This window comes from Nothobranchius furzeri, chromosome 2, assembly GCF_043380555.1.
Source record: "Nothobranchius furzeri strain GRZ-AD chromosome 2, NfurGRZ-RIMD1, whole genome shotgun sequence".
Taxonomy (NCBI): domain Eukaryota; kingdom Metazoa; phylum Chordata; class Actinopteri; order Cyprinodontiformes; family Nothobranchiidae; genus Nothobranchius; species Nothobranchius furzeri.
In genome coordinates, this window is record NC_091742.1 from 55,002,207 (window position 1) to 55,023,784 (window position 21,578).

Below are 21,578 nucleotides of genomic sequence, written 5' to 3' on the forward strand. Positions count from 1 at the left end.
TTCATTGCGATATTTATCTGTTCTTTGCGATATGTATATTGCGCATGCTGATATCGCGATAACGATATATTTGTGATGTATAGTGCAGCCCTAGCATATACCATTAACAACATCTGTGGTCCGCAATATTTCTGGCTATAAGTGCCTCACTGGCTCCGTTCTACCGTTTTTTTTTTGGGGGGGGGGGGGGGTTACAGAACGCTGTAATTAAATGTTCACTTTTTTTGAAACATTTGCTTTTTGTTTTCGTCAGGTTTGTATGTTTCATTGTGTCCATGTTAACCACTGATAGTACTTTTTCTGCAAAATAACTGTTGAACTACATGTAAAAGACTATTTTGTGCCATTTTTAAATGCACCAACATGAAAAGTCTTTGCCACAACTGAAAACCGAAGATGAGGAAACCAAGGCCAAAAGGAGACTCCCAACGGAGCAGAGGCGAGCTGCGCTCACAGAGGACGAATATTATATATTAGAGAGGAGAAACTTACAAGCAGGCCGCTAGGCTTATAAAGCACCAGGGAAACCCCTGTAAGATAGGCTTGCATGGCCTAACTTGGGACTTGATTCAAGACTTGCATGGTTTGACTCGGGACTTGATACATGGTTTGACTTGGGGCTTGATTCAAGGCTTGCATGAGTTGACTGGTCTTGAGACTTGCAAGGATTGATTTACAACCTGACTAAAGACCTGCATGACTTGGCATGGGACTTTCCCCTTCACACATTTCCTAAACTCGAACATTCTGTTGTCTTGGAACACTGAAAAAATGTGTCTCCACATATTTTCTTTTTGTCACTTGGTTAACACTTTGCATACATTCACTTTGAAAACTTGTTTTGTCGAGCAACGCTGAAAACATCCACCTCAGTCACACTTGTCTGTAATTGCTTGCAGGTTAGACTCCTCAATAGACATCATGTCAAGCAGCCTAATTAGACGCATTCGAAACACTCCTCAGCCTTCAACACCGGCACTAGGTGAGACCTGGTCTAGAAACACACAAATTCATCTTAAAATGTCAGTTTTTCACAGAAAATAACCATTTGTTATATTTTTCAGTATGTTCAAAGTTGGGTGTTATCATCCTACCCATTGCTCAGATCGCTATAGGTAAGTAGTACAATCATCAATAAATCATAACGATTTTACATTGAAGTTGGTCCGAAGTTTGTTACGTTCCTCTTGTGTCCACCAGGGGCAGTATACATGCATGAGTGCCCACGTCAGCCCTACATCCCCATCTATCTGATAGTAGCAGGGTCCTTCAGCATGCTTCTTACAATTCTTTCGTGTTTGCCCTGTGCCCGGGAGACCGAAGGGGGCCCGCCCAATAAGCTGTCCGCTATCTGCACATTTTGGAACGCGATAACATCTCTTTTCCTCTTTGCCTGGTTCATCACAGGTGAGTTGCTCTTATCGGAAGCAAGCCTAGAGTAAATCCTACCAAAGTCAAGGGAAAAGGCCAGCTATTGGTTGTCTAGCAACCGTTATTTTCAATAGTGTCAACACAGTTGACTTAACAGGCATGCGCCTGCTCTAAATTTACACTGCCAAAATGTAATATTTACTCATCCCTGAGCTGCTGATGCACAACAGTCAGGCTTCCTAATATGTCTGAGGTTTTGAAAATATATTTAAAAAACACTGGTTTTAAAATAAAAATGTTAAGACCATAGCATCAAAAGTTTTACCTGATCCTCGAGGACGCAATATTATAGTGACAGGGAAACTTTATAACTCGGTCATACTAGCAAATATTTATGCCCCTAACATTGATGATGTAGGCTTTATTAAATCATTTATATCTTCTTTACCTAATATGGACTCTCATAAGTTGATAATTGGCGGAGATTTTAATTTTGTCTTGGATCCTAGGCTGGACAGGTCATCACAAATATTAGTATCCAAATCAAAATCTGCAAAAAACATCCAGGAATTTAAGGGAAAATATAAACTGATAGATCCCTTCAGGGCTCTCTCTCCAAATGATAAGCAATTTTCATATTTCTCCTCAGTTCATCATACCTATTCTATAATGGATTTTTTAATAGATTATAGCTTTATCACACAGACTCAAAGTAGTGATTATAAAGCAATAGTTTTATCTGACCATAGTCCAGTATTGTTACAGTTAGCAATAGGAAACAGACCTGCTATACCTAAATGGCAATTTAATAATGGCCTACTGTGGGATAATATCCTAGTAACTGAAATAAAAGATCAAATCAAACTATTTATTTCAATAAATGATTCACCTGAAATTACGAGATCCACATTATGCGACATATTAAAAGCATACTTGAGAGGCCAAATCATCTCATTAAGTAGCCATAAAACAAGCAAAGAAAAGAAAAAGAATCAAATATAACAACAGAACTATTAGAAATAGATAAGGAACATGCAGTCTCTCCTTCATCTAAACTCTATTAAAAAGTCTCATTGGAGACAGAACTTAAATTACTCTACATAAATGGCACAACAAGATTACTGATACAACTTTCAACATAGATATTATGAGCATGGGGAGAAAACAGGTAGTTTATTGGCAAGGCAAATTAATGAAGTTGCTGTATTAAGATTGATTACAGAAATTAAAACTGGTACAGGAGGTCAATCAACCACTGATCCAAAAGAAATTAATGATGTATTCAGAGAATATTGTACTGCACTTTACTCTTTGGACTTAAAAAAGGACCCAGTCATTATTGAAAGTTGTTTCGATTCTATTCAAGTTCCATTGATTAGTGTAGAACACAAAATATTGCAAGAACAACCAATAACATTAAGGAAGATAAATCTGGCTATTCAACACTTGCAGTGCTTAAAAAGCCCTGGCCCAGACGGGTATTGTGTAGAATTCTATAAGACCTTCAAGGAACAGATATCGCCTCTGCTCTTGGATGTATATAACGAAGCTGTAACCAAGGGACGCTTACCTTCAACTAGGTATGAAGCCACTATCTCCTTAATCCATAAACTTGGTTGGGATCCTTTGGAGCCCTTTGACAGGGTTGAGTGGGACTTTCTCTTCTTGACCCTGTTAAAGTTCGGTATAGGCCAAAAATACATTTCCATTGTTAAACTGCTTTATAAAATGCCTCAGGCCTCAGTTCAGACAAATAACGCCGGGGACACACCGAGCGCCGCAAAGCGCCGTGAAAAGGGGGCCGCCTTCATTTGGCGCCAGTTATCCTATTCTATAGACCACATGGGCCGCTGAAACGCAGCGCGCCGGCGCTCCAGCCCGCGCCGTGCAGCGATCGTTTCGGTGTCTGCTCTATTTTTTTCGCGAGCCGCGGGTGAACCGCGTCAATTCTGGCAGGAAGTCAAACCTAGGCATTACAGGCAGGCCGGTAAATTTAACAAAATAAAGCATTTCAAAATACAATTCCGCAATAGTCAAATGTGTTCGTAAACAGACACTGCATAAAAACCACACAAACACACACACAGCAAACTTGTGTGTGTGTGTGTGTGTGTGTGTGTGTGTGTGTGTGTGTGTGTGTGTGTGTGTGTGTGTGTGTGTGTGTGTGTGTGTGTGTGTGTGTGTGTGTGTGTGTGTGTGTGTGTGTGTGTGTGTGTGTGTGTGTGTGACCACGTGAAGGGGGTGTGGTTTTGGGTGTCTTTCAACCGGAGCAAACAGGACAGAGAGGCAGAAAGTCATAGGCCAGCTATTAACAACTGGTTCACACCATAGGTTCATACACACACACGTACAAACCAGGCCCCCACAATGCGGCTTTAAAATTGAGGCCAACCCGGAAGTGACAAAAATTGCAGTTCCACCCTCATCCGCTGGGGGCTGGTGTCAGAAGCGAGCAAATCCTCATTGACTCCCACGTTAAAAATGCCATTTTCACAGCAGAAATAAACATGTTTACAGCCTGGTACCAAAACATGTTTTTGGTTTAAATGATCTAGTTTACACTCATGACAACTCTGAGGGGGGTGAATTTTTTTCTCACTCTTCTGTTTAAGTGTATTAAAAGCCTAAAATTCTGAATAATTAATGAGCATCCGACCCACGTGACCGCAGAGCTAGCTCCGTGGAAAGGCCTCAGTAGAGCATCGGTCTGGCTTGGAAACTTTTCCGGGGTTTTGAGTCTCTGTGTTTGTGTATTCTTTTTTGGATATTTTTTGTGCAATTGTTGGACAAAATGACTTGCCGTGGCATTAATTGCACTAATAGAGCGTCCAAGGAGTCTCCACTTCATTTTTTTCGGTAAGTAAAATTATATTTATGTATTTTAGGTCACTGCCGAGCTGAGCTTAGATTTTAACATGTACTGTTTAACCATGAAATTTAAATGTAATAGGGTAAAACCCAGTGCATTTAACATAATGCTGCACTTTAGAAAATGGGTTGAAATATAACATGTTGGTGGAGCTGGGTTCCCACTATCGGTTTGTGGAGCTCTCGGGAGACCGATGTTTTCCACCCGGAATGCCGGCTGTTTCTCCCCGCAGACCGGTCCATCTCTGTCTGATCGCGGCTTCTGTGTGCTGCGGCGGGCTGACGGCTGGTTCTCCCAGCAGCTCAACGCATCTGTCTGATCGCGGCTTCTGTGTGCTGTGCGGCTGCCGGCTTGTGGAGGTCTCCGAGACCTGGTCTCGGAGACCTCTGTGTTCCACCCGGTTTTACCCAGCGGTCAGCCCGGCGTATCTCTGACTCAGAATCTCTGGTGTTGTGCACAGTTAACTCCGGTTGTAGCTAGGTTGCTACCTCCGTTAGCTTAGCTCCCACCTCCGCATTAGCTTTGGGTTAGCTTGTAGCTAGTTCGACCGGGTGTCGTCAGTTGATCCCAGCCTTACAGCCCCACCCTCAGCTCCTCCTCTCTTCCCTTTTATGGAATTGTCTGGGCTTGACGGAACCTGTTATACGGTCAAAATGGCTGTGGTGGCCACCTCCCATTTTAGCAGAAAAACTTGTTATTGGAGCCTGTGGAAGCCCATTGTCCACATATTAATGTCGATGGTACAAACACACACAAACAGCAAGGGGGAGGGGGGTGTAGAGGAAAAGAGCAGAGAAAAGGCAGAGAGGAAATGGAGGACACCAAGTGGTTAAAAGAAAAACTATGAGGTGCGCCTTGACCGGAGCAGAGAAACAAGCATCTGGTCTGAACTGAGGAGCAGCAAGCTGCAGCCGAATTTCGTGAACGCTTCGCCTCCCGACGCTTTGCGGCGCTTCGGCAGCCGGTGTGTCCCCGGCCTAATATAAACTCTAGTCCTTTCTCCCTCCATCGCTCTACAAGACAAGGGTGCCCCCTGTCCCCATTATTATTTGCACTTGTCATAGAACCTCTCGCCATTCAATTACGCTCTGCAAAAGGTTATGAAGGAATAAGGTTTAGAACATAAGGTATCTCTTTATGCAGATGATAAGCCACTATCTCCTTAATCCATAAACTCAGTAGGGATCCTTTGGAGCCCTTTGACAGGGTTGAGTGGGACTTTCTCTTCTTGACCCTGTTAAAGTTCGGTATAGGCCAAAAATGCATTTCCCTTGTTAAACTGTGTTATACAATGCCTCAGGCCTCAGTTCAGACAAATAATATGAACTCTAGTCCTTTCTCCCTCATTCGCTCTACAAGACCAGGGTGCCCCCGTCCCCATTATTATTTGCACTTGTCATAGAACCTCTCACCATTCAATTATGCTCTGCAATAGGTTTTGAAGGAATAACAAGATTTGGCGTAGAACATAAGGTATCTCTTTATGCAGATTTGTTGCTATGTATCACTGACCCCATTAAATCATTGCCAAAAATCATGACAATTTTAACCATATTCAGAAACATCTCTGGATATAAAGTCAACCTGACAAAAAGTATATTGTTCCCAATTAGTTCTTCAGAAAAGTTAGAGCCACATTGACTCTGTTCCCCTTTACCATCTCAAACACTTTCAAGTACCTTGGAATAAATGTGACTCATGATTTTGCTGCTTTCTTCAAGCATAATTTAATTAATTTATACCATAAAACGGAACAGAAATTTAAGAAAATGTCTAAATTACCCATCTTGCTTGCTGGCCGAATAAATATAATTAAGATGACCTCTTTACCCAAAATTTTATTTCTGTTCCATTGTATCCCAGTATTGATCACAAAAACATTTTTTAAGAATTGAAATCAGTTCATTTCTCAATTTATCTGGAACAAGAAGATACCCAGAATAAAACAGACATATCTTCAAAGACCCGAGATTACAGGAGGAATGGGGTTGCCCTGCTTTCAGCTCTATTACTGGGCCTGCAACATACGCTGTATGTCACACTTAAGAAAAACTAGATTTCCGGGCATGTAAACCCCTGTGAGGTCCCGCAGATCTTCTCAGTTCCCAGCAATTAAACACAGTTCACAGTCTGTGGTGTTCCCGTTATTCTTGCCAGGAACTCCAGAAAACGAACCAGTTGAGTGGGGTGGGTGTGGGGAGCTGTGGTGAGGGGGTGAGGATAGGACAATTGACATGTGAATTGCTATGATTAGCATTTGAGTCGCACAACAGCGTCGCGCCTTTACAGGAAAAAGCTGTGATTGGCTGGATCTGTGCTACTCAATTTAAATATTGATCATGCTCATACTGTAATCTGGTCGCCAATGGTCACTGTAGCTCATTATTATGGAAGACTGTGTGAATCTCCACCCCTATGCTGCTTAAAATACAGATCCATTTTAAATATTATAGATGATTGGTCAGTAATATCCTCGCCATTGGTCTCTCTGGCTCATTATTATGTGATCTGTGTAACCCTCCACCCACTTATGCTGCTTATGGTGCAGCACCCCCCGCCCCCACCCACATTTACACATCGGCATTAAAAAAACATGATGAAATATGCTTTATTTTAAACCTTTACATTTGAGGCATCAAATCCTTCTTCAAATGCTTTTTTGCTGCAGCTGCATCATAGGTGGTAGGTGGCACTCTTTCAGACACTAATCCACAGCACAGCCGGCGGTGATGTGGTGCCGCATACTTTGGGCAGGTATCCAGCCTACTCTGATGCACCCCACAGAAGTCACTGAGCTCCTGGCTGCGAAATGTTGGACGACGCACAGTTCAACCAGAAACGTCATCCTGTGTGCCATCCTCCTCGTCGGACATCAGGTCCGCCGTGACACCTGTCCAAAACTTCAGCTCCTCTGGTTTCACAACGCTCATCCTCGCTGCCAGTAGCTGGACACAAAAAAACAAACGAGATAGTTTGTTTTGGGCACATATATCAGATTGACTATCCAGCCATGTGAAATAACAAGCACATGAACTCACCCTCTTTCGTGTCTGAGCAGAAACTCCCTGAACCGTCTAAGGTGGTTCAGAATGCCTGTGCTCGCCTTCTGACCAAGTCCTCCAAACACACCCACATCACCCCACTTCTCCTCCATCTTCACTGGCTGCCAGTCAACTTTAGGGTTCATTTCAAGATCCTGGTTCTGGTCTATAGGGCCTTACATGGACAAGCACCATCTTACATTGATGATCTTCTTAGTCCCTACACCCCCAGCAGGTCCCTGAGGTCCAGTGATCAAAGCCTACTGGTTGTGCAGCACCAGGCTAAAGACCAAAGGTGACAGATCGTTTGCTGCTGTGGCCCCCAGACCCTTGAACTCTCCCCCATAGCCTGAGATCAGTGGACTCAGTGGTCTCCTTTAAAAAGCAGCTGAAGATTCACTTGTTCAAGCTGGCTTTTGTATGACCTTCTTCAACCACTCTCTCTTTATTCTGCTCTCCCCACTTATTCCACCTTCCCCAGGATCCACTGATTTCCCTCTTTCCTGTTCACTCTCTCTCTTTCTTAACTTTTTCTTTTAAATCCCAATTGCCTATTTTTGCTCATTTTAAATATAGTTTTAAACATTTTCTAAATGTTTTTTTATATTTTAACATTTTTGTTTTTGTGAAGCGCCTCGTGATTTTTATCTTGAGAGACGCTATAGAAATGATATTTTCTTCTTCTTTCTTCTTTGTCGGCTCCTGGCCATATTCTTTGAAGAGACGGCTTTCTCTACAAGGTCCGGTTTCTTGTACCTATAATTTCTCTGAACTGTCTCAAAATATGTCTTGCAAGAAGCTGGGACAAAGAAAATACATGTTAAAATGACATTAATTTTTTTTTTTTTTTTTTTTTTACATATTAAGATCAAAATTTTACACGTAATTTGAGTTACTTACAACTGATCTCGTTGCTATCCAAACTCTGAAAATCCGGCTCGTAGCGGCTGCTGTTTGTTTCTGCATTATGAAAACGGAGGACCGCTTCCTTTAAAAAGGAAGCAGTGCTGTCTTGGCAACCATTTATATTCCACCTTCAGCCATTGCTGAAAGTTCATGCGATTCCATCAGTTCTGTTGTCGCTAAGCTACAAACCCAGCACCCCAATGCATTTGTGGCTATATCTGGTGATTTTAATCATGCCTCGCTCTCAGCTACACTTCCAACATTTCAACAGTTTGTCAGCTGCTCCACCAGAGAAAACAAGACATTGGATTTGACACTGTCTTCTGGACAAAGTTCAGAATTGTGAGGGTCATGTTCTTTGATTTCTCCAGTGCATTTAACACAATCCAGCCTGATGTACTTTGCCAGAAACTCCACGTCCTTCAATGTCTGTAGCAAGATGCTGCAGATCTTCTACAAGTCTGTTGTTGAGAGTGTAATCTCTTCAGCCATCGTCTGTTGGGGTAGCAGTATCAGAAGCAGGGACCTGAAAAGGCTCAACAGCCTAATAAAAAAGGCTGGTTCTGTTCTGGGGACGACTGTGGAACCACTGGAGGAGATAATGCAAAGAAGGATTCTCCAGAGAATCAAGAAAATGATGGACAACCCTGAGCATTCTCTTCACAAGACTGTCCGACAACGGAAGAGTGTCTTCAGTCAGAGGCTTCTTCAGTTTCACTGCAACACTGACCGCTACTGGAGATCCTTCCTGCCAACAGCCATTGTAATATACAATAACTCTTTGATGACTTGATTATTATTATTATTCTGAGCTACTACAGCAATTAATTTCCCTCTGGGATTAATAAAGTATTTTTTTCAATTGAATTGAATTGAACCATCAGACAAGTCGGTTTAAAGCACAAACACACATTAAACTCCGTAAACATCTCTGTGACTTTGTGAGCCATTCTTACCGCAAGCTTTGTGTTGCGGCAACGTCTCTTGCGTTTGTGGGTTTCAGCCACTGAATCGCTGTCCCGGCTGCTTTCTAGGTCTGTCATCCATTTTTCGAGAGAAACAAGTCCTCCACAGCATCAAGTTTCTGCTGGAGCTGCTCTGTGGATGAAGTTATCTGGCGAGACAACCCGCTGATGGTGGACAACACTACTTTATTGTCCGCTTGCGCTGGGCTTGCAGGAAGGCTCTGTGGACTATCCCGCTGACGCTGAGGTGTAGAGTTTTGGTAAAAATCGAGATGATGGTGAAACATTTCTTTGGCGTTTTGTCCAGTGTTTACAAAAAAGTTTTTCGGCCATGCTCCCGCATCTCCTTTTCAACTTCCGGGACCCGGACTGTCAGCCAATTAGGATCACACACAAGCATCCTCGTACGTGACTGGACAAACTAGACTTGCGCTGTAACGTGATTGGACAACATACTGAACCCAAGGACCTCCGCTATAGTTGCCCAATGTCAGCCTTCTTTAAATGTAGCATGTGTGTGTGAGATTTGTAGTTTGAAAAACAGTAATAAAACTGCCCTGACGGAGGAATATTCTCCCAAGATGAATGTCTCAAAGAAAAGACCACGCCGCATTTGTGGACACTGTGATAATGAACTTACTCATACACAGTATTTTGAGCATAAAAAACTTTACTTCAATGATGGAGTTTGGAAAAAAAACATCTAAAATAGTTGATTTACAGGATTCGCTACGGACAGCTTCTGTTGACCTAAACAGATCTTTGATGTTTTTGGACAATGTGTTTGAGGACACTGGAAAAACTGAATGCTTTGCTGGAGAACTTGAAGAAGGGGAAGGAATTGAGCTACCAAGGATAATCCAGCTGGTGGTAAGTTATCAACTAGAATTTTTTATTATTAATTTCTGAATCATATATTCATATTCATGTTAACTATTATTCCAAATATAACATGAAGTTGGGGAGACATTATGTTTTTTATGCAAATTTCAATGTCAGAAGTGCTGCTGGTGAAAACCAGACGTGTAACTGGTAATTTTGTAAATCGGATTCATCAAAAATTGGAGTTGCTCACTCGGTGCTGACTTGGTTTTGGAGTGTAAGGGAACCCACATCCTCTCTACATAGAAATTATTTCTATATACTATCAATCCCGATTACTCCTTTGTATACATTGTGCTGAACAATATTGTAATCCCCTATGTAATGTGTCTTTTGCTTGTCCTTTAGATACAACAGCTGAATATCAGAGCTTTCATCTCCTCCTTGAATCCAGTGATTCAGATTGTGAACCAGAGGAAGAGGCAGAAATCTCCTGCTTTTTGGTAAGTCTTGAATTAAACTTGAATGTTTTTTAATGTCATCTCTCGTCCTCAGTGCATGTGATACTGACTCTAAATTTACTTTGTTTTGTGACTAATGCTTTCTGTTTATAGGAGGAGACTGACATGACTGAAGTGGATGAAGAACAGCAGAGTCTGGCAGAGGAGCAGAATGACCACTGTGGACAAGCTCAGGGTCATGGAAGAGATCAGTCTTCAGAAAAATCCGATGAGTTGATGCTAAGACTTCTGGCCATGATTATTTTTTCATGGCAGATAACGTTTAAAGTATCTGACAACGCCGTAATATCACTTCTTCTCTGCATCAAGAAGTTCCTGTGGATAGTAGGGACTGTTCCTTGAACCACAAAGGCATGTTTCAGATGATCTGTTCCTGGTGAATCTGCTAAAGAACGGAGCCATTTCCAGGGTCTACAATCAGCTTTCACAAATAGACAGTACAACTACACTGGACTACTTGAGGGATGCTTGGAAGGAGGAACTGGGCACAGACATCACTGAGGCAATGGACTAAAGCACAAAAACTCGTTGTCAGGTTTAAGCACCTAAGACACCATATAACATCACAACACAAGGAAAGAGACACAAAAGTCAGAATTCTGTTTAAGCTCGAGGAGAATGGAATAAGGCCACACCAACCCAGTCTCCACTGAGCTGACAGTTCCTCCAAACCATTCTGGCCTTTGAAATCCGAGCACCTCTATTTATTACAAATTGGGAGCTTCCCTAGTTACATGCCTGAGAGCTGATCTAAAGGGAGGGGGAAACACAGCTCTCAGTCCTAAATTGTTACAAGTTTAAAACAAAGAGTATTCATTATTACACAAAGAACTTTCAGTGTCTAATCACACGATGAGTAGCAAACAGTTTGCACGAGTCAGCAATTGACAGATCAGCAGATCTCCACAGGTCATCCTTAGGTCACATTAGGTCAGATTTTAACACCCTTAAAGTCTCATGAGGGGACTTTACAATACAGCAACTGTTTAAGCATTCAAATGGTAAAATCAGTAAGCATAAAACATGGTAAATGAAACAATCTTTAATTGTAATAAAAGCATAAAACATGATAATTGAAAACATGAATAATAATTCTGTCACTCATCCATCTGCTGCAGACACGGGCTACTGCAATTCAAGGTTCTGCATAGGCTCCACTTATCTGAACTGAATATATAAATGTTTATATAGAGATAAATATAAGTGTTTATATAATAATTATATTCTATGTATGTTTGCTGTTAATAAGACAACTAATAAAAAAAAGTGAAGATCTCTTTTGTCCTCTATTCTGATGTTCAGGTTAAACTTCAGCAGGTCATCTTCACCACATCTAAATGTTGCGGTTTTGTGATTGGCTGATTAGATATTCGTGTCAAAGCACGTGTAAACTGGTATTGTTGCTTCACTTTTGAACAACAGACATGTTGGTCCAGTTATTAAATGACTCGATGTTCTCGTGAAATAACTAGGACCTCACTTCCTGACTCGTGTGCAGGTTTTCAGATCCTCCTACTCAAAGACCACATGTATGATTGTGTTTCTCCGCTCCAGGTAACGTGTGGATCTACTCGATTTACCAGCCAAACTACAACAAGAATGCAACGGACATAGACTCCTACTGCAACAAGTCTCTCTACCTGTTTGCCTTTTGGACCACCACGCTGGTCTACATCATGCTGGCCCTGTTCGTTATCATTGGCTTCTGCGTCCTCCTCTGCATGTGCCTGTGCGGCCGGGCCGATCCAGATGATGACGTGTAGGGATCTGTGTTTACACCCCGTGTGGCTGCACGTATACGTGAAGTTGTCTTGGTGTTTCTGTTGCACCAAGGTTCAAAACACACACCTGGGAGGTCCTTTAGCCCTCAGAAACCTGCTCCAACACGTCAGAAGGATAAATGACAGAACGAGTTACTCAACATTTTTCTTTACAGCTGTGGCAGATGTACACTTGACTTCCTGAATGTGTAGACTTTAACACAGATTCTTGAGATGGTTATGATCTTTTTTACTTCTGGGATCAAGTTGGAAATGTTATTTGTTTTTCTTTTCTTCAACTGCATTTCTCAATGACGTATTATTGGGTGCTGTTTTCATGCGGTGCTTTGAACCTGACCTGAATGCAAGAGGAAATGTTTAGATATCTGCTTTTAATGTAACGCTCTTGCTCATTTATTCAACAGTCTTCATTAAAAAATACTATTACATCAGAAATTAAAATAACTAAATCGGTTCACTTAAACAATCAGCTGTTCTTTAGCAGGAATTCACATCTGAATCCGTGAAAACCTCAGCGCGCTTAACGTTTTCTTTACTCACTTTACTAAATACGCTGCTAAAAGACAACCAAGTACAGCGAGAGAAGAAAGCAGGATGTTGAAGTCGGTTTAAGACTAAAACTGCTGGACTTCAGATGAAAAACTGTAAAAGCATCAGGATGTAAACATGTGGCAATGTCCTTGATGTGAAGTGGGCAACAACAAACTAGAAATGCATTGTTTCTCTACGATCTTCTAAGATTGTGCAACAGACAGAAATACCTGGAAATAAAAACTGGCCTGTTCATAGCTTATCTTGTATTTATCATTGTGTTTCTCCTGTCTTCATCATATAACAGAGGTGTCCAAATATTTGAAGATGACAGCCAAGTTAGTAGTCCTCACGGACCACAACAGGAGGGTTAAGGACATCTGCTATTGAGTTGCAACCTCTCCAGCAGAGGGAGCCAGAGGTTGTGCCTTAACAAGTTTTTCCAGCTTGGTTTCCACGCCAGGCTGTTTAAATCCGTGTGGACGTCTCCACCCACTCATCTTCACTGGTGACATAACTTCCTTTTATATTTTTGTACATGCATGGGTTGTTTGCAGCGTCCATCTGGATAAGAATAAATAAAAAGGAGAGGATTGTTTGTCAGGCTGCCAATTACATCCTTCTTGGTTATGGAGGCTGCAGCTCCAGCAGAGAAATTCAAACCACCCTTTGAGCAGCCTCCACCAGCTCCACTGGTGTTCCCAGACCAACATGGCGATGTAATCCATCCGGTGTGCTTTGGGTCAACCGATAGTCTGTTGCTGACGAGGCATGTTCAAAGACATCTCCCCTGAGAGATGTGCAGGGCCATTCTTATCAAGTGCCCAAATCACCTTTCTTGGTGTTTTCTAATAACCGCTAAATCTGAAAGTATCTAAAGGGTCAGTAGAGACAACTGTACATATATAGGACCATCCAGGTGTTATGGTCTAGCTCTGAACCACAACAAGACGAGGGAGTGTAACTGAACAAACATTTATCCTTTTTGTTATATATATCCAAGTGTTTCTTTAAACAAAAAGTCTCTCTCAGCCTTCAGTGTGCCCCTCTGTTGCCATCTGAGCAGGGAGTCCTTTTATCACCTCCCCAGAGGTAGAGGCCAGCTGCGCCTCATCATCAATCAGCCCCATGGGGGCTGTATTACAATGTTTTACATAATTGACAACAAAATGGTGGGATGTAGTGAACTATAAATTGTCAGTTAAAACTATAACTGCTGTATTTCCCTTTTGAAAAGTACATTTCTATATAAGTTAATGACCGTTTTAGTGTAGTCCACCCCTGTGGCACCTATGAGCCCGCGAAACACTGCTTTGTTCCTGCTTCATGGATTTGACTGCTAGGTGCATTTTTCGAGACCCACCTGCAAGACTTTACAATTAGTGAAGATTATCAGCCAATCTTCCCTAACTCATCATTTATTTAGCCACCTTGTTTTTCTTTTTTGACAGAACAACATGGGCTGTTGGAGGTGTATGATTTGCTTTGTTTTTGTTGCTTTAACTTTCAAGTCTCTCTTGAGCCATATTAACACAACACATAGCCGCAAACCAGATTTTCGTGTAATATGTGGAATAGATGCTTGTACTGAGGAGTGCAGGGTCTTCAACTCTCTTTACTACCACATCAGACGCAATCATGCACTTTATCTTGCAACTGGGAACCCACCACCTGGATGGATGACAGCCTCTACATCTGACCAAGGTCATGTTGGAGGTGAACATTTTGATACACCAATTTTTTCCGACTGTGCCGTTGAAACACGAGGAATGCAAAGGACTACTGAAATCCCAACACCTTCCATTCCAAATGAAATGTCAAGGCATCGGCTTGAAGGTTTTATGATTCCACATTCTGATAATAAGGTAAGATGCTAACAATTGATGTGAATTTTTTTTGTATTGTAATATAAATAATGTTAACACAAAATACCTACAGGAAGGAGACAGTGTTTCAATGGAAAATCTTAAGAGACGTGCAGCAGCATTTACCATCAATGTTCGAGAAGGATGTCAGCTCTCACAGGTATCACACAAGTGTAACCCAATGCTGATATTACTAATATTATGTGAAGAAAGAAAGGAATAATTTGGAGTTAATACACACACACTAAAATGTATATACAATAACTGTATGTATGTGTATATATTGTGTACTGTATATGTGTATATATCATCGACATACACAATTTGTGACCATAGGCTCAAATTATTAGTTTTTGTTTCCAAATAGGAGGTTACCACCATCACCAATATGATCATGTCACAGGTCTTGTCACGGCCAGACAATCCAAAAATGGGAAAATAGGTGGAGCTGAGAGTGGGGCTGTTACAGTTGGAACAAATGAATCAGTGCAGCTACTAGCCAGCTTAGCTAAACCAGGAAGTAAGAGGCTGCCTGGATTCCCTGGGAGGCTGTAGTCATGCTGGTCACCTGTGGAGATCTAATATGGACCAGGACTGCTAAATTGCAAGCAGAGCCTCAGATCGTTGCAGTCGTAGCCGGGCGCTGTGGCCTTTTACATCAGCTCATACTCTAAGGTCGAAGATCGGTCGGACATTAGCTACATGCTAACCCAAAGCTAACAGAGTTTTTCCTGGCGTTTTTTTTTTAGCAAGAAAAACAAGGTAGAGTGACTGCAAAGTGAATGCCGGCCTGCTTAGTAACAAAATTGTAAGCTGACCGAGTCATATAGCTGACAGGGAGCCGGGAGCCGAATGACCAAGAGGTGTTATAGTAAAAGAATTTTCCCCCATTCAACCAGCAAACTTTCTGCGAGAAAAATGCGGTTGAGCGACTAAAAAGCGAAGCAGTGTCAATTAAAAGAGCTGCAGTCTTTCTGTGGTCTCTCTCAGGCATCGACAAGTGACCTAGCCTAGTGAACTAGACCAAATTCTTGCTTTGCAAAGTTTGGTCTAGGCATGCTCCATTGGAACCTCCACAGCTCCTACCAGGACTCTGGCTAGCCAATCACAGCTCTCTAGAGGGGTTTCAAACACACAAAGAGCTGTGATTGGTCCATAATGGTGGGCCAATCATAGTGCTCTATCTGCTTAGTGAACAAATCACAGAGCTTTATCCACTTTGTGGGCCAATCAGGGCACTCTATATGCCTGGTGGGTGGGATGATGCAACAGAGTGAAACAAGAGTATGCCACATTCATTGTCCAGTGGAATGCAGAGATCATTTGAAAGACAACGGTAGAACCCGCCCCACAACTGAGAGCCGTCAATGGAGCATGGCCAGACTAAATAATGCATTTATTTAGTCTGGCTTGCCAGGCTACAAGTGACCAGCATGACTACAGCCTCGCGCGTCGCAGTGTTATGTCGAGGGGAAACGAACAGATCCCACGATTAACATCCAAACACACAGACACAACTAAAGTTCAGAGTCTAAATGGCTGAACATCTGTTAACGTGAGTAACTTGTCATGAGTGTAAACTAGATCTATTAAACCTAAAAAAAATTTTTTGAATCAGGCTGTAATCATCAGTGGCGGTTGGTGAAAAATATTTTTGGTGGGGCTGTGCTATTTTTTTTTAACAAACTTGTGCTTTCTGAGCTTTGTGCACAACTTCACTATTTCGTGAATTAAGCACAGCTCTTTTATTTCCTGTCTTACATTATTGGACAAAGGGATTAATCCACGTGTGTCTGACTATTGGCACGCTGCCTTGCGGACCAAGGTTGAAAAATACTGCATTAAATTGCACATAAAATAACATGACCATATATGGTCCACATCCACATTACTGTTTGTGAAACTAACACACTGGAGAATTTCATCACAATAATATTAAATAAACAAGTATGTACCTGATCTTTTGCATACTGTTGGTGAAGCTCTGGATGACTCCTGTGATGGAGACAGAGTCAATGTTCCTCTTCTGCAGCTGGTTGAACAGCATGTCCACATGTGGCATGATCTTGTGACACAATGCCAGCAGAAAGCCGAAATCTTCTTCCTCCAGCATTCTCACAAAGCCTCCTGCCTCTCTCTCAGTGACTGGATCAAAGTCATCCGAGTCTCTGATCATCTGGAAAAATCTGAGGAGGTCATCCTTGTGCTCATACACTGTGTTGACATCTCTCTCTTGGACAAAATGTGCCGGTTCTGATCCACTTCTTCATTGTGTTTATTCACTGCAAGCCTGCGTCCCTCGTCTCTAGCTGCATGGCAATGTTAGCTCTGCCTAGCATAGCTAGCTTCACCGTGTTGTCCATGTGTGACCGGGATAACTCATGTTTCTTCACCTTCTCAGAAAAATGTTTCATGTCCGTAACTCCTGACTCAATCCATGCCTCATCTGTCACAGTCGTTTGGAAAGCAAAATAACACATTAGCGTGATTGCATCCAGCTAGCCAAGCCTTCCCAGAAGCCTCGTGTGTACAGTTTACCCTTCTCCTCCTCCTGCTGGCTTATCTTTACGTTGGGCTGATCTGGTCCAAGCTCTTTGACATTAAGTTTTTCCACCATAGTTCTCCTCTCGAACGGATACTGGAGAAGAGACCGAACTGAATTCAGTGGCTGCTGAGATCCGGTATCCATGCTGCTGCTGGTTGTAGGCGCACTGGCGTCCATGTCTATTACATCTGCGTCACGAGTCACGACCAAAAACGTGCTGGAGTCGAGACTCTCCGAGTTCTACCGAGCACTAACGAAAGCCTTTGGCGGTAGCTCTATTGCCCATCATGCTTCTGAAACAACGTCGACGCTGATTGGATACATTCCCATTCCTACCCTTTGATTTTCTTGTCAGCAATTGGACGACTGGTCTCGTCCCGTTTGGGCGATTGAAACACAGCCCACAGCCTCCACCGCTCGGCAGAGACTGGCAGAGAGCAATATAGAAATATATATATGATTTATTTTTGTTACAAAACACACAATTAACTTAGAATATGTGATTATTGTTAATTTTATTTATTTATTTATTTAAATAAAAATTAAAAACACTGTGGAAACTGGGAGGGCGGCGCCCTATCGCCCTCTACTGGCCAGCCGCCACTGGTAATCATGTTTATTTTTGCAGTGAAATGGGCATTTTTAACATGGGAGTCTGTGAGGATTTGCTCACTTCTGGTGGATGAGAGTGGTACTGCAATTTTAGCCACTTCCGTGTTGGCTTCATTTTCGTCCAAGAATTATGGGGGCTTGGTATATATGTACATATACATTATTAAGCCTGTTAAAATTGGCATTGTTTACACTTAATTTCTCAGTAAGACCTAGACAGTGACCATTTTTGTCTAAAATATTGGTCAGAAGTTTTCCTTAAAATGGTAATCATGTTGGGCTAAGGGTTTGTTTGTTAAACTTCTTTCTTGCTTCTGTCTCAGAGGAGCTTCAACAGTGTCACTTCTGGAGTCCAGCAGTATCAAACTGCTCTTCTCAGTACCATGAGGGACACCATGATAAGGATCTTTGAAAGACATTCGGGCAGCATGGAGCAGCTACAAGAGGCAGCTTTGGCCGAATTGGACAATTTTCAAGATCCTTTCTCCCAGATAGCTACCACGTACATGCAGGACAGCACCATCCAGAGGCTGTTTAGCCCAGTTAAACCAGAAGAGGTTGTTATGTCTCAAAAGGTTTTTTAGAGTTAAGAAAGGACAATCCAGAGTTCTTGCTATCAGAAACAGAAGTTTTTACTATTACTATTACCCTTATTAAGAGTATTGAACAGTTGTTGTCCCATTCCCGGATATTTGAAATGGTCAGCACCACACCACAGAATTGCCACAAAGCTGGGTTTTTGTATGATATTATTGATGGGAGCCTTTTTAAATCCCCCCCACTGTTTTCAGTAAAACCATCTGCTTTGCAGATACTCTTGTATGCTGATGACATAGAGATTTGCAATCCTCTTGGGTCACATGCTTCAGTAAATAAATTACTGATGTTTTATTACACTTTAGGCAACATAGACCCAAAGTTTAGGTCAAAGCTTGCTGCAATGAGACTCCTTGCTATGGCTAAAGCTGATGACATTGACAGGTGTGGTGTTGATTTTATTTTACAAAGAATTGATGACGACTTAAAGCTGCTTTATAATGGTGTCAAAGTTCAAACACGGTGTGGTGAAATGGATTTATTTGGTGCTGTAGTCTCAGTTTGTGGTGACACACTTGCCCAACATGAGCTTGCTGGATTCAAAGAAGGAGTTGGTTTTGCATACAGTAAGTGTAGGCATTGTGAATGCACTTTTGAGGAAATGCAAATTAATTTTAATGAGCAAAGTTTTAATAAAAGGACACTATTAAACAGTGCCGTGAAATAGAAAAGGCTAGCACAGACTTCCTGAAGTCAGCACTCAGAACCACCTATGGAGTAAATAGAAGAAGCAAGCTGATTGATTTCCCAGCTTTTGACCTCATTCAGCAAACTCCACAGGATATAATGCATGTCATTCTTGAGGGTGTTGCACCAGTAGAAATTAAAAGTGTGTTAAAATACCTTGTTCTCTCAGGACAGATGGAGATGGATGTGTTCAATTCAGCCAAGCAAAGCTTTCCTTTGTCATCGATAGATAAACGTGACAAACCCAGCCCTATCAGTGTCGCGACTTTGGCATCTAATGACAATAAACTTAAACAGTCCTCAGGGCAAATGCTGATATTGTTGAAGATCATTCCATTTCTACTTAATACAATAGAAAGAAATTAATATGTTCAATTTGTTTTGGACTTAGTAGAGATAGTTCAGATACTTTTTGCCCCTGTTTTATCTGTACACAGTGTTTTAAGACTGAAAAATATGATTGAACAGCATTTGAAACAGTTTAAGCAACTTTTTCCTGAGAACAACGTAATACCTAAGCAACATTACATGTTGCATCTACCTGCTCAAATTCTTCATTTGGGGCCTTTGATGAGGCACATGTGCATGAGATTTGAATCAAAGCACTGTTTTTTTAAACAGTGGTTGTCCAAATAAAACTTCAAAAATGTATGTAAGTCACTTGTGAATCATAATCAGCTTTTTGAATGCTGTCAAAATGAAATGGGTACTCAGCATCCAATGTTTGTACACGAGAAAGAATTGGGTCCTGTCTCTGAAGTGACCAATATGGAGTACATTATTGCAAAAACTGAAGATTTTTTGGGGATTTGTGGCATACAGCATGCAGTCAAAGTAAAGTGGCTTATTCTCAGTGGGAACAAGTACATAAGTGAAAGGTCTCTAATAATCACCAATGCAAATGGCACAATTCCAGTCTTTGGACTCATTAAAAACATTTTTGTGATAAACAGTTCATTATACTGTTTTGAATACCAGCCTTATGAGACTGTGGGCTGGAACAAAGATCTTTTAGCATATGAAGTTGCAGTCCCTAATCTTGCCCAGGCGACTGAGTTTATAGATGCTTTTAAGCTAGTTGATCATGCATCATAGTATCCAGTCAGTTTCAAAAGCAGTGTGTATGTTCCGACAAAATATTCCCTTATTGCACTTAAAAGTTTAAATGTATAGTTGCAACAGTGAAATATGTGGCATATTGATGATTTGTTACCTGTGATGGGGTTTTGTCTATGTTGTGATAATGGACTGGTGCTACAGTGCCGTTTAAAAACGGAATAAATGTGTTAATGTTGGTACAACTAGTCTTAAGTGTGATTTTTTACTAGAAGGTCTTGAAATAAGTTTTCAATGCAAAAAAATGTTACCATGCGAGCTCAGATATGACTCTGTACTATAATTTCACTTAAAATGCACTAAAAATAACTATTTTTAGGAGTTAGCAATTAAGTAAGAAATAAAAGGCACATATTCTTATAACAAGATTAATATTCTTACACGTTCTGCTCTCGTTTAGTATATATGTCTCAATACAAGATAAATAATACTTTTTTGCTGGATATAAGATTGTAATACTTAGTTAGATGGACCATTTTTGCAGTGCAGTCACTGGCACCTGGAACCACTCCCACACACACACACGTGGCCATGGGTCACAACACAGGTCTGGTCCTACCCTGCAGCAAACTAGAACATATACAGGTCCTTCTCAAAAAATTAGCATATTGTGATAAAGTTCATTATTTTCTATAATGTACTGATAAACATCACACTTTCATATATATTAGATTCATTACACACAACTGAAGTAGTTCAAGCCTTTTATTGTTTCTAATATTGATGATTGTGGCATAGAGCTCATGAAAACCCAAAATTCCTCTTAAAAAATAGCATATTTCATCCGACCAATAGAAGAAAAGTGTTTTTAATACAAAAAAAGTCCACCTTCAAATAATTATTTTCAGTTATGCACTCAACACTTGGTCGGGGGTCCTTTTGCAGAAATGACTGCTTCAATGCGGCGTGGCATGGAGGCAACCAGCCTGTGGCACTGCTGAGGTGTTATGGAGGCCCAGGATGCTTCGATAGCGGCCTTAAGCTCACCCAGAGCGTTGGGTCTTGCGTCTCTCAACTTTCTCTCCACAATATCCCACAGATTCTCTATGGGGTTCAGGTCAGGAGAGTTGGCAGGTCAGTTGAGCACAGTAATACCATGGTCAGTAAACCATTTACCAGTGGTTTTGGCACTGTGAGCAGGTGCCAGGTCATGCTGAAAAATTAAATCTTCATCTCCATACAGCTTGTCAGCAGATGGAAGCATGAAGTGCTCCAAAATCTCCTGATAGCTAGCTGCATTGACCCTGCCCTTGATAAAACACAGTGGACCAGCACCAGCAGCTGACATGGCACCCCAGACCATCACTGACTGTGGGTACTTGACACTGGACTTCAGACATTTTGGCATT

General features: G+C 41.5%; 2 protein-coding genes across 2 annotated transcripts in view; both read left to right on the forward strand.

Annotated features, from left to right (window-relative positions):
* The window catches only part of LOC107377342 (transmembrane protein 272), a 45,436-nt gene extending 32,367 nt beyond the window's left edge, over positions 1-13,069 (forward strand). The window contains exons 2-5 of the mRNA XM_015946871.3: positions 900-982; positions 1,065-1,115; positions 1,201-1,407; positions 12,050-13,069. Coding sequence (XP_015802357.1) covers positions 922-982; positions 1,065-1,115; positions 1,201-1,407; positions 12,050-12,258 — 528 coding nt within the window. The 5' untranslated portion in view covers positions 900-921 and the 3' untranslated portion in view covers positions 12,259-13,069. The remainder of the gene's footprint in view (positions 1-899; positions 983-1,064; positions 1,116-1,200; positions 1,408-12,049) is intronic.
* On the forward strand, positions 1,414-12,043 carry LOC139063815 (uncharacterized). The gene is made up of 3 exons (XM_070546638.1): positions 1,414-10,022; positions 10,383-10,477; positions 10,589-12,043. The coding sequence occupies exons 1-3, from the start codon at positions 9,738-9,740 to the stop codon at positions 10,602-10,604; spliced, it is 396 nt and encodes a 131-aa protein (XP_070402739.1). The 5' UTR covers positions 1,414-9,737; the 3' UTR covers positions 10,605-12,043.
* Positions 13,070-21,578: the final 8,509 nt, after the last annotated feature.

Excerpts from the sequence above, each read along its gene's own strand:
- LOC139063815 (XM_070546638.1), top strand. The coding sequence starts at position 9,738 with ATGTCTCAAAGAAAAGACCACGCCGCATTTGTGGACACTGTGATAATG. Across the intron at positions 10,023-10,382 it reads CAAGGATAATCCAGCTGGTG|ATACAACAGCTGAATATCAG; the intron begins GTAAGTTATCAA and ends CTTGTCCTTTAG.